General features: G+C 40.5%; 1 protein-coding gene across 4 annotated transcripts in view; it reads left to right on the top strand.

Moving 5' to 3' along the window:
- GRIK1 (glutamate ionotropic receptor kainate type subunit 1) overlaps nucleotides 1-12,586 on the top strand; it is a 190,001-nt gene that overhangs the window by 94,927 nt on the left and 82,488 nt on the right. For all 4 annotated transcript variants that reach the window (XM_048495223.1, XM_048495219.1, XM_048495220.1 and 1 more), the window contains exons 2-3: nucleotides 1,798-1,965; nucleotides 5,117-5,374. In XM_048495223.1, coding sequence (XP_048351180.1) covers nucleotides 1,798-1,965; nucleotides 5,117-5,374 — 426 coding nt within the window. The remainder of the gene's footprint in view (nucleotides 1-1,797; nucleotides 1,966-5,116; nucleotides 5,375-12,586) is intronic.

Below are 12,586 nucleotides of genomic sequence, written 5' to 3'. Positions count from 1 at the left end.
GTGCCAAAATATCAATATTGTTAAATCACTGATCATTTTCAAAAATCTGGTAAGATATGGGCAGCAGTGAAACAGAGAACAATCTCCCCTTAGTGTGTAACTGGACATAGCGTGTAACAGACTTCCCTCTGTGATATACCTCTGAAGATGCCAGCCACAGATGCAAGCGAAACATTAGGAACAAGACCTACCAGACCACGGCCACACATCCTGGAAAACCCATAACAACCAGTTGAATCTGGCCGTGAAAGCCTTCGACAATCTCCCCTTAGATTTTAAAATTATTTTTCATTTCATTTATTTACAGTGCATCTTTCTCTTTGAGACTCAAGGCAGGTTGCACAGTGTAAGTCAAGGGTCCCCAATCATTTTAAGCCTGCAGGCACATTTGGAAGAAAAACATGGCATGGTGGGTGCAGCAACACAGTGGCTGCCAGAGGAAGCAGAACAAGCCACGAAATGATTGCTACAGCTTAACTTAATAAGTTAAGAATAGCCTAATGTTATGAATAACTGAATAACAGATCCTTGTGCTGTAGTAGCAGCCAAAGCACCATTAAAACAACTTTGTATAGCCAATAGTCCATCAGAAGCCTTCCTGGGTAAAAGCTTTACCTGGCCCCACCCACGTCCTAAATACATTTGGCAGGTGTCAGATAAGATGTCAGCAGATGCTATGGTACCCACTGGCATCATATTGGGGACCCCAGGTATAAATCAATGCAGTCACAATGCCATTGCATTACAAGGCAAAAACTATCAGGCATCATAGGTTAAACAAGGCAGAAAATGGTATTACATAAGTAGAAGACAGTATAGTGGAAGCAGGGAAGCACAACAGCAAACAGATAATATCCATGTATTTCTTTAATTATTGTGACCATAAATATGTTGTTCACTGAAAGATAGGGGGAGCATGACAGTGTGTAGACATGTTGGAATATATTCACATAAAAATGATCAGATGAGTGGAATTACAAGAGAGTATAACAAACAGCCTCCCAAAAAGTAATATGAAAACAAAGCCAGACTAGATTGTATAATGGAAAGTAGAATCATGAGATGAGCTGCTTCACTGATCATTGATCACATTATGGGCTACACTGAATTGGGAGCCATGGCATTCACACAATTACATTCCATACACAGTCACAGCAGCATTGGACATAATACCTAAGGGAAGAAATAGCTTTTCTCAAGTATGTGGAACATTATGCAGCTGATACGCAACAAATGAAAATCAAACAAGCATTTATTACAGGATAAATAGGTTGCCCAGAAAGGTTCAGGGTCTAATCTGGTGTATGTGTGCACGCATGTGTAGATGGACATCGAGCAGGGTTGGTGGAGGCGCGCTGTCTCCACAGAGGTTCCTGGTAGCATGACAAGGTAAACCTTCTGCAGTTTCTCCACCTGTGGGAAATTCACCTGGTCAAATGAAACATTTGCTATCAATATTATATGAATACAGTACAGATAACATCCTATAGTAGTTCCAAGCCACTTATTGCGGAGACTTCTAATGCAGTTTTGACTTCGCTGTGTAATCAAATTTCAGCTCCATTTCTTCTCACAATTTTCTTGGTTTTGTTGACCACAGCATGTTTTGCCACCGGCTTGGTGACCCAAAGATTTCCTGAAGCCAAGTCAGCGACTAAATATCAAAGTACCTGACTGATAATACAAAATAAAACTTCGTCTTCCCTTATATGTTTTCATTGTTTTGCTTTCTGCTGATGTCAAGACATTACATATATGTGTATTCATGATTTTCTTTTTATCTCTTTTCATTTGCAGGAGGGATATTTGAAACTGTGGAAAATGAGCCCGTTAATGTTGAAGAATTAGCTTTCAAGTTTGCAGTCACAAACATTAACAGAAACAGAACCCTGATGCCTAATACCACATTAACTTACGACATCCAGAGAATTAACCTTTTTGATAGTTTTGAAGCCTCAAGACGAGGTAATTATTTTTTAATAAAGCTTTTTAGTTGTGCCAATGGTATGCAAAGCTTCTTTCTCAACAATTATCTTGGAATAGTATAAATAAATTTAACTGATGGCGTCAAGTCAAATATGTGAGGGTTTTTTTTCCAGTGTAGACTGGAACAAAAAGGTATATTTCTTCAAACATATGGTATGGTTTTAGAGTAAAATGTGATCTCAAAAAATCCACGTCATTGTTTTGGATATAATTTGAAATGGCTGTAATTTCCTGTAATATTGAAATATCTTTGGAGCAAAGTTGATGTGACCTTCTTTTGATAATATTTAGTTGTATGATATCAACGGAATGAATCAGAAAATCATTTTTTTTCTTCCATGCTTACAAACGAGCATTCCCTAGTACTGAAAAGGTTAAAATAGCAAGCTTTTTAAAATAGCTGTACTTATTGATGTACACAACAGAAATACAATCAATATTTTAAGAAGACAGTTTATTAGCAGTGCATTTATTTTGCCCACAAAATCAAATGTGTTCTTGAACAGTATTTTAAATTAAGCCCTTTTGTCCATAGAGGATATTGACTTTTTTTGAATTGCATTACCATTCACAATTACATGAGTTGAAGTCCCATTGCAATCAGTACAGCCTATAACAACGGAAACCTTTCAAGGCCCCTTTCTTAAGCAACAACATTACCTTTAATTGCAAAACAAGCAGAATGCTCTTTTTTTTTTTGCATTTTTAGAGACATGGGATTCTAAGTGAAACTTATGTGAGCAGCAGCAGCAGCAGCTTGGTAGACTACCTAATACCATTCCATAGCTTGTAAAATTACAAGCTCAGAAGCTTAGAAATGAAAGTCCATAATTTTATTAACCAATTGCAAAACAAATCCTTAGGGATTTTTAGCAGGTTATAATGCCTACATCACATATGATTCATCACATACGATTTCACATTCACGTCCCTTAAGCCAGGGTTCGATTTGCCTTACTTCCTCTACCAATTAAGCTCAAGTTTGGGACTGGCTGTAATAAATTCTAGTCATTTAATGGGAAGACAGGATGAAGGGGCCATATAAACGAGTCTCACCCCATTGTGTCAGGCTTTTGCTGCTGACCCTTCACCCTCCTTGAAATAGTGTGGGAATTACTGGTTGCCATTTAGGGCCCAGCAGGAATTTGGTTTCTCCCCCACCGGTTAGCAGTGGGGGAGAGCATTTTTTTTATTTCTTCACATTGTCCAGGGTAGGTGGAATAAAGCTTTTAAAAAAGGCCTGTTTATCCCCACTAATGTAATGGGTATAACGCAGTTTGCTCAGGGTAGGTTAGAATGAGTGGTGACCCTGACCATCGGACATGCTGAGGTGCGTGTCCTGAACAGACATCATCACAGCCTTTATGATGGGATGGGGCTTGGGAAGAGGTCCCTTGGTTCTGAGTGGTTTTTCAGCACATCAGGAAAGACTATAGAGCTTGGTACCTTTCAGCACAATATGTACAGTGGAGGATGAACAAGGTTAGTGGAAGCCACTGGCCGAGTTTGAAACCAGGGGGGATTTGCCAAAACAAAGACAGCCATGGTTAGGATTTGCCAAAACAAAGACAGTCCACCCATTTAAATATTGTCCTATTTAAATTTGTTAAATATTAGTTAAACCCATGCTATGGTTTCATGTTTTTGTTTGGGATATAGGGACAATAACTGATAATGTTGCTGGTTTTTTAAATTTCATACGTGCATGAAATAAATTATCATTTATATGAAACATACTAGGAAAGACTCCAGGAAGCGAATGACTAGATATGCTTAGGAAAATCAACAGTCTCAAGTAGGTTTTTTGATGAGGCAAAACCTCTGGATTGCATGTAGGTTCAATGAGATGCATTGTTTCTCCAGAGAAAGATAAATAGATTTAATGCCTGCTTGTCTAACACTGAAAACACCAAACAAGTTCATAAATACCTTTAAAAAACCTTTTGAAGATTAATATTTTATGATTACAAAACTGTATGTCACATTCATGCTTGCTATAGCCCTACCCACTGCTCCAAATTTACAGTCTAATCTCATCACAGAGATGTAGTTTCTGCTTATGTCATGATGTAAAGTGCCATGTAAACTGATATTAAGTGATTAATAAACATGTTAAATATATGACTAATTGTATTCATAATACAAACATAGGCTAATGAAGAGATCATACTAGCAAATATATGCCATTTACTATAGTTGCCAGCCTCCAGGTGACACTCTCCTGGAATTACAGCTAATTTCCAACTGAGATCAATTCCCTTGGAGAAAATGGCACCATGGGAGGCTGGACTGCATGGCATTATACCCTGCTAACTTCATTCTCTTCCCAAACCCTGCCCTCCCAGGCTGTCCTCCCACAACTTCATAAATTTCCTAATCTAGAGTTGGCAACCGTAATTGTTAACCTTTCTATTCTAGTTGCTGGTCAACCCGTTAGGCTTTTCATCTCCTAGATAGGCTCCAATTGTTGACCTGGGATAACTGATTTTCTTTACCAACTTTTTTTTTACTAACTTGCCATGGTAATGTTGTCCAACAAGTGATGGCATTTTGAATTCAAATGACTGAATGTGTACATGCTAAATAAATGACTCTAGTTCCCTGTTTGCTTTCATCAGATTTCTTAATGTACTCTACATTTGGTCATCATGAATGATAGTGCCCTTTATTGTTTGTGAGCGTTTGGTTTAAAATTAAACTATAGCACCCTTGGACAGCAATTTATCAGTTTGCTTGGAAATTCTCACAGGGCCTACTGCAACTAAATGTTATAGATTTATCGTCAGACCAACAGTAATTCATGACACTTTCAATTGGGAACTACATTGATAGAATAGCTCTGGGCTCACAACTATCTCACCATAATAGGAGAGTGATTTAAATTCAGTTCTGCTCAAGGGTAATGAAATGAAACCATTGCATTGCATTTTGTGGCAGTATGCCCCCCTACTCTTCTGTGGAGCTTAAAAAACATTGCTGTTCTGGTGGTATTTGGAAGTAGATCTCAATTTTCTCAAGTGAGCCCTCACTTTTTCGCAAATTCAGGCATTTGCTTTGTTGTATTTGTTAGGAAAAGGTAAAAAGAAAAATGCTCACTGACATCATGGTTCTTTTCTTCCCTCTCTAATAGCATGTGACCAGCTTGCTCTTGGGGTAGCTGCACTGTTTGGACCGTCCCACAGTTCATCAGTCAGTGCAGTACAATCAATTTGCAATGCACTTGAAGTTCCACATATTCAGACCCGATGGAAGCATCCTACAGTGGATAATAAAGATTCGTTTTATATCAACCTCTACCCAGACTATGCAGCCATCAGCAAGGCAGTTTTGGACTTGGTGCTACATTACAACTGGAAAATAATAACAGTCGTATATGAGGACAGTACAGGTATGCATCATCGGTCATTTTCAACTTTTGATTATGATTAATGTTTGTATGGGTAGTACTAAAAATTATCATGTATAGTCACTTTCCTTGTTCAGTACTTCTTATAGCATTGCACATACAAATCTGCTTTAATCAGACCCCAGATCAATGGTCCATTGAAGTCAGTATTGTCTAAGACTGGCGGCATCTAGGGTTTGGGGTCTTTCACATCACCTACTGCCAGAGACTGAACCTGCAACTCTTCTGCATGCCAGCAAAATGCTTTACCACTGAGACACATGCTCTCCTAGTGTGATAACTTCCATTAACATTGAGGTAATTTTCATTCCCTCGCATAAATGAAAGTTAAGTCCTGCAATTAATATATTATTATGATTCCTTCTAATGTCTGAAAAGAATAGAAACGCATGATGAGGTGTCTTTTTATGATTCACAAGCAAACAGTATTGGCAGCATCAGATATTTTTGTTCACTCTGTTTATCCCACAATTTTAAATTACCAAATGTGCCATAATAGCTAAAATGGCTCTGTGTATGACACATTTAATAGCTAAACAAGAGGCCTAAGAAGTGAATGGACTTCATCCCAAACTAAGGATAGATAAATGCATTTGGTATTTGCTTGTTGTGGTTTTTTGGGGCTGTGCGGCTGTGGTCTAGTAGTTTCTGCACCTAACATTTTGCCCATATTGATGGCTGGCATCTTCAGAGATGTCACAGTAAGATATGTTTCTCTCTGTGGCAGTGTGAAATGATTGTGTGGTAGGGTATGTTTTATCTACTACACTGGTGGGAGGGGTGAGGTGCCTCATAAACCACACCACACAATCATTGTGCATTGTGCCATGGAGATGAACACATTTTACTGTGACATGTCTCTACAGATGCCAGCCATAGATTCAGGTAAAACGTTAGGACCAAAAGCTACCAGACCATGGCCATACAGCCTGGAAAACCCACGACAACCTGTTGATTCTGGCCATGAAAGTCTTCAAAAATACATTTAGTATTTATTTTTGTCTGAAACTCCTGGGAGAAAATATAAGGGCCGTACCAGGAGAACTGATCTCAGTCATCTAGAAATCAGTTACAATTTTGAGTGATCTGCAGCCCCAACCTGGAGGTTGTCAATCCTAGTTCCCCTAGAAGAAATGGCTACTCTGGAGGGTAAAGTGTACAACAGTATACTCCTCTGAGGCCTCTTTCCTCCTCAAATCCCACCCTCCCCAGGCTCTACTCTCCAAATTACCAGATATATCCTAACTTGGTATTGTAAATCCTATCTGTATGCAAAACAACAGCCAACTTTATTTGCCTCTCTGTCTGAAGCATCTCCCTCAGCAGCTTCCATCTTGGAAAACTGTGACCCAGTTAAGTGATGCTACCTACTCAGCCAAACTCACTTGCATGGTGGGGAACACTCAAGGACTTGTGGAGTGGCAACTCAGTTTCCCCTGTCTCCCCCTTCACTGGCAACCCCCATATCCTTTCTCTTTTCCCTGCCTCTTCTCTTTCCTTGTCTGTCATTCACCAACCTATCTTTTATCTGCCTCACATCTTCAGCTATATTATTTATTTATTTATTTCATTTATACTCCGCCTTTCTCCACAGAGGGTGCCAAAGTAGGTTACATTATTCTCCTCTCCTTTTGATCCACACCACAACCCTATAAGGTAGGTTAGGCTGGAAATATGCGACTGGCACAGCATCACCCAGTGAGCTTTCACAGGAACATAAGAATTTGAACTTGAATCTCCCAGACCTCACTCTGAAACTCTATCTGCTACACCACACTGGCTTTCATAGGATGACTGCTGATGAACAGTAGAAAGTACCTAGACCTAGTCATGTCGTGGAAGTGGGGTGGTATCAAATCACCTAGAGATTGCTTCCAGGCTTAGCATTGCCAAGCTCAAAGGTAGGACCTAGAGATTTCCCAGAATAATAAGTGAATTCCAGATGACTTAGATCCATCCTCCAGGAGAAAATGACTGCTTTGGAGGGTGGACTCTATAGCAGTGGTTCTCAACCTTCCTAATGCCACCACCCCTTGATACAGTTCCTCATGTTGTGGTGACCCCCAACCCTAACATTTATCCATTTTGCAGATGGAGAACACTGATGCAGAAAGTCTTAGGCAACCCCTGTGAAAGGGTCGTTCGACCCCCAAAGGGGTCCCGACCCCCAGGTTGAGAACCACTGCTCTATAGAATTATATTCAGCTGAAGTTTCTCTCCTCCACAAATCCTGCGCTCCTCAGATTCAGCAACAAAATCTCTAGGATTTTTCCAATCAGAGCTGGATTCCTAATCAGGCCTGGTTTAAAGGTGCCCTCTTTTAAAGGCTAAAAAGGCTCTACCCTTTGTTGTTATACAAAGGAAAGCAATGGCAAACCACCTCTGTTAGTCTCTTTCCTTGAAAATTCCCCCAGGTTGCTATAAGTGGGCTGTGACTTGGTGGTGATTTTACACACACACACGCACTCACACACATGAACAAGTTTTATCTTTACAGAGTCTACATATTTTTTATACTGACTTCTTCCATGTGGGTAGGATGTTTTTGTTGACATTAGAAAAACAAGTACCATATATACTCGTATACAAGTCGACCTGCATATAGGTTGAGGCACCTAATTTTACAACAAAAACTGGAAAAACTTATTGACTCGCGTTTAAGTCAAGGGTGGGAAATGCAGCAGCTACTGGTAAATTTCAAAAATAAAAATTGATACCAATAAAATTACATTAACTGAGGCATCAGTAGGTTAAATGTTTTTGAATATTTATTTCAAAGGAAAACAGTAAACTAGCTCTGTAAGTGGAAAAGAGGGTCAACAAGAACAATATGGTCTCAAACTTAATAACTTTAAAAGTGACAAAAGCAGCTTAGCTGCAATCAGCAAACCAAACTAAAACACAAGAGTTAAAATCCTTCAAAACTGGATTTTTGGTCGGGGAGGAATGTTTATGTTAGCAGTACCAACATTTCAGAGTATCTTTAGGAGACTCTCCTGATGATACCACCCAGGTTTAGTGAAGTTTGGTTCAAGGGGTCCAAAGGTATGGACCCTCAAAAGGGTAGCCCCATCTACTATTAGCTCCCATTGGAAACAATGGGGATGGGGGCACCCCCTTTGGGGGTCCATAACTTATGGACCCCCTGAACCAAACTTTACCAAACCTGGCTGGTATCATCAGGAGTGTCACCTGATGGTAGCCTGAAATTTTGGTGCCGCTAGCCTAAAAACTGTGCCCCCAGTGGCTGACAAAGTAAAAACCCTAAAATATTTTTTAAAATACACTTCACTCGCGTATAAGTCGAAGGGGGCTTTTCAGCACAAAAAAATGTGCTGAAAAATTCGACTTATATGCGAGTATATATGACTACTTATTCTACATCTTTGTTCTTTCACTGCAGTCAGTCAGTCAGTCAGTCAGTCCTTCCTTCCTTCCTTCCTTCCTTCCTTCCTTCCTTCCTTCCTTCCTTCCTTCCTTCCTTCCTTCCTTCCTTCCTTCCTTCCTTCCTTCCTTCCTTCCTTCCTTCCTTCCTTCCTTCCTTCCTTCCTTCCTTCGACCAAAGTAAAACAAAACAATCATAAAACAATGAAACAGTGGCCCATAAACCTACTAAAACCAATGTAAACAAAAAAAATTGAGCACAGCCATCAGTAAACTGATGAACCAATAATAGTGTCCAGAAACAGGTCTTCCCTACTCAAACCAGAGCAGAAACTCTCCTCATGCAACCTCAGCTTAGGAAACCAGGCAGTATATGCAAATAGGTATTACTTGTAGATTGGCCATTAGAGCCTTCTTCTTTTACAGGTCAGAGGGACAGCTAATACATAAGCCCATGTCTCTGCCCTAGAAAGGAGAGGAACAGGGAACAGGAACTGCTGCATAGAACCTAGTCATATGTTATTTCTATATTTGAGTATTACAGTCAGGGATAGAGAGATACAGACTGACAATGCATCTTTTCCAGATCTTTCCTTTGTGGAATATTTTTCTTACAAATGTTAACAGGCTCAAAACAGCTGAAGTGCCTGTTTCATATCAGTCCAATTATATTTCCCCCTCTAAAATTCACTAGTGGTGCTGACTTGTTACTGTAGAATATTATAAGACCAAGTAATAATTTTGATCTTATCTGTAAGCAGAAATCACACTTCAAATTATTGTGCGTGAAGCACAATTTTCTCTGTTAATGTAACTTTTATTTCTCACAGTAGCTGGACAGCCCAATCCAGATGGGGAGGCCGAATGGGCTGTGGGAATGTCACTGGGCTGTGCCGAAGGATTTACCCTCTCCACTGGCTCAAGGGGCCCTCCCACAAGTGAAGAGGGCAAAGGCATCAGTGGCCAGGTGCTCCACATCTCCACTGTAGTGAAACCCAGAAATGAGCACCATCACGGAGGAACACTGGCATCCAATCAGATGTTAACACAGGAGTGCAGGCGGGGGTATTCCTGGGGGTGGAGCCAACTCTAGATGGCTTCCACCCAGGCGTAAGAGCCAGGAACACTGCAGCCAGGGCCTTGGTCTCATGCCACCTGAAAGAGTGGTGTAAATCCGTTAAGCCCTATGAAGGGTTTCCAGGTAGGCAGGGGTTTTTTTCTGTTTGTTGTCTCTCAGTGCCACATGGAAGCCCTCTGGAGGCAGCATAGCAGTGCGGTAGCAGCACCATCCCTAACCACCTCCTACTTTGAATTGTGCTGTAAGAAACAACTTTGGTAACAGCTTATTTCACTGCTTGATACAGCCAAGCTGAGGATTTTTCACCAGCTTGCATATATTCCCTATTCTTGCTCATCAAGTATACTGTAAAATCAGAAAGCCGTGAAGCTGCATATGTCATCTAGAGGCCCTCTTTTAGCAGCAGCAGTACGCTTTGTATGGTGTTTCTGCAGTTTCCACTAAAATGCTGATAATGGCTCATATATCATATTGGTTTGTGGATGCTTTAAAAAAACTAAAGCATAAAATAAGGCTACCAAGAGTTGGTTTTTCCAGTGCAGTGCGAGTCCTCAAGCACAAGCCAACTGCTTGCAGCATAGCAATCACCACATGAGAGGAGATAGGGTAATACTTTTTGTTGCTTCAGTTTGCATTACATTAGCACAACTGCTATGGCAGAGAAATGAAGGTATGTGCAGGAAGTAAGGAAATCAAATATGTCCTCTCACAGTGGCCTGATGATGTTCATTTTCATGATTGCCATTTGTTAAAAACATATATATTTTTAAAAAATACTACCTCTCATTTCAACTGTATCTTTCTTTGAAATCGCATTTTACTTTGGTGTCATTCGTAAGGGTATTTCTTGAATGAGAACATTAGCTTTATACATAATTGGATAGAGAGTGTAATTCAGACTTCAAAGAACTCTTGAATACCTTCCTTTAAAGCAGATGGGTTGCATTTATTTCTTGAACTAAATAGATCATAAGTTGCCTAATGAATTTCAAAGCTTGAAGCCAATTCCTTCTCTCAAACTGAGATTTATGTAGATTTACAGTATAGTTCTAAGGAGAGTTACTCCACTCTAAGCCCATTCCTTTCAATAGGCTGCAGTGGTGATGGCCACCCCTGCCCTGCCCCAGAATGCCCCTTCCATACCCCTGCACGGGGGTGCGCCCAGGGTGTCGCCCCCCCCACCCCGTGAGTGCAAGCCACTGCCCTATGGCAGACTCAGGGCAGCTCACAGAGAATACAGTTAAGAGCCAGTTACATTGTTAATACTTTACAGTGCCTTAAAATTACACTCTAGCTATGGAAATGAAGAAAAATAATAAGGAAAAAAGGAAAAGGAAAAAAGAATAGGAACAGAGAGGTCATTGATGATGGAAAATTATGTTGCTTTCTTTAACCATAGACTTGGTGGAATATCTCTGTCCTACAGGCTCTGTCCTACAGGCCCTGTGGAACTGAGCTGTCCTGCAGGGTCTGGGAAGGGGTGTAGCTGCTACGGGACATGTGGGGACAAGTGTCCCGGGCAGCCACCATTTGATCATGTGGCGGGGGAATTTGGGTTCATTTGTATTTTTTGTGAATTTTTAGTGTTTTTTAATGTTTTTGGCCAGCAGGGAGCACAGTTCTTAGTCTAGCGACACCAAAATTTCAGGTTATCCTCAGGGTATACTCTTGCTGATGCCGCCCAGCTTATGGACCCCAAAAGGGGGTGCCCCCACCCCTATTGTTTCCAATGGGAGCTAATAGTAGATGGGGCCTTTTAAGGGTCCATAACTTTGGACCCCCTGAACCAAACTTTACCAAACCTGGGTGGTATCATCAGGAGGGTCTCCTAAAGATACTCTGAAATGTTGGTACTGCTAACATAAATATTTCTCCCCTGACAGGCACCCTCAAATTTTCCCCAGATTCTCCCTTTAAATCACCCCCTCCCTTCTGAGTGGATTTAAAGGGAGTGAAGCTGTGTTGGTGAATCTGCCCTCCCTGGGAGCATGGCTGGGGCAGGATCTGACACCAGTCAGCTTCCACCCACACTTTGCTGCCAGACATGCCAGCACCTGGCTGTTGGTCTTATGCCACCTCTTTGGTGATGTATGTCCATGGGAGCCCTATGGAGGGCTTTCCAGTGGTAGGTGTGGGAGGGTTGCATCCCCATGCCACTGGAAAGCCCTCCCGGGAATGGTGGGGTGGTACGACTGTGGCACCATGGCTCGGCGCCTGGCTACTTGGATGGGGCTGCCCAAAACAAACAAAACTCTACATATAATACATTCAAATTTTAAACGTACAATTACTAATGATGGCTATTCTTAATATAAATTATAATAATCCAAAGTATATAAAATATTGATAAATACTTTATTTTATAAATTTCTAAAAGTTTTCTTCTATAATAAAAGTTGTATTAATATATTATTTTATAAAGTAATTAATTATTTCTTTGATTTCCTTTAAATCCTATTTCAAGCTTATATAATGATATAATATATCATTATTAATAATTAATAAACATCTCAACAATATCATCCCTCTCCCTCCCTCCCTCTCCCTCCCCCCTTCTTTTGGAATGTAAATAATACACTTTCAGTTTATCTTGGAATTTTTTAATTGATTGCTTATTCACATAGATTGTAGCTTTGCCATTGTTCAGCTAGTTTGTTCTCTGCATTAGCTTGTCTTGAACATTCTTCAGTCTTCCATTTTGTTGGAAGTACGACTCTGGTTGCCATTGTCAA

This window comes from Sphaerodactylus townsendi, linkage group LG04 (assembly GCF_021028975.2).
Source record: "Sphaerodactylus townsendi isolate TG3544 linkage group LG04, MPM_Stown_v2.3, whole genome shotgun sequence".
Taxonomy (NCBI): domain Eukaryota; kingdom Metazoa; phylum Chordata; class Lepidosauria; order Squamata; family Sphaerodactylidae; genus Sphaerodactylus; species Sphaerodactylus townsendi.
Note: the sequence above shows the minus strand (reverse complement) of the source record. Positions and strands in the feature narration are given on the sequence as shown.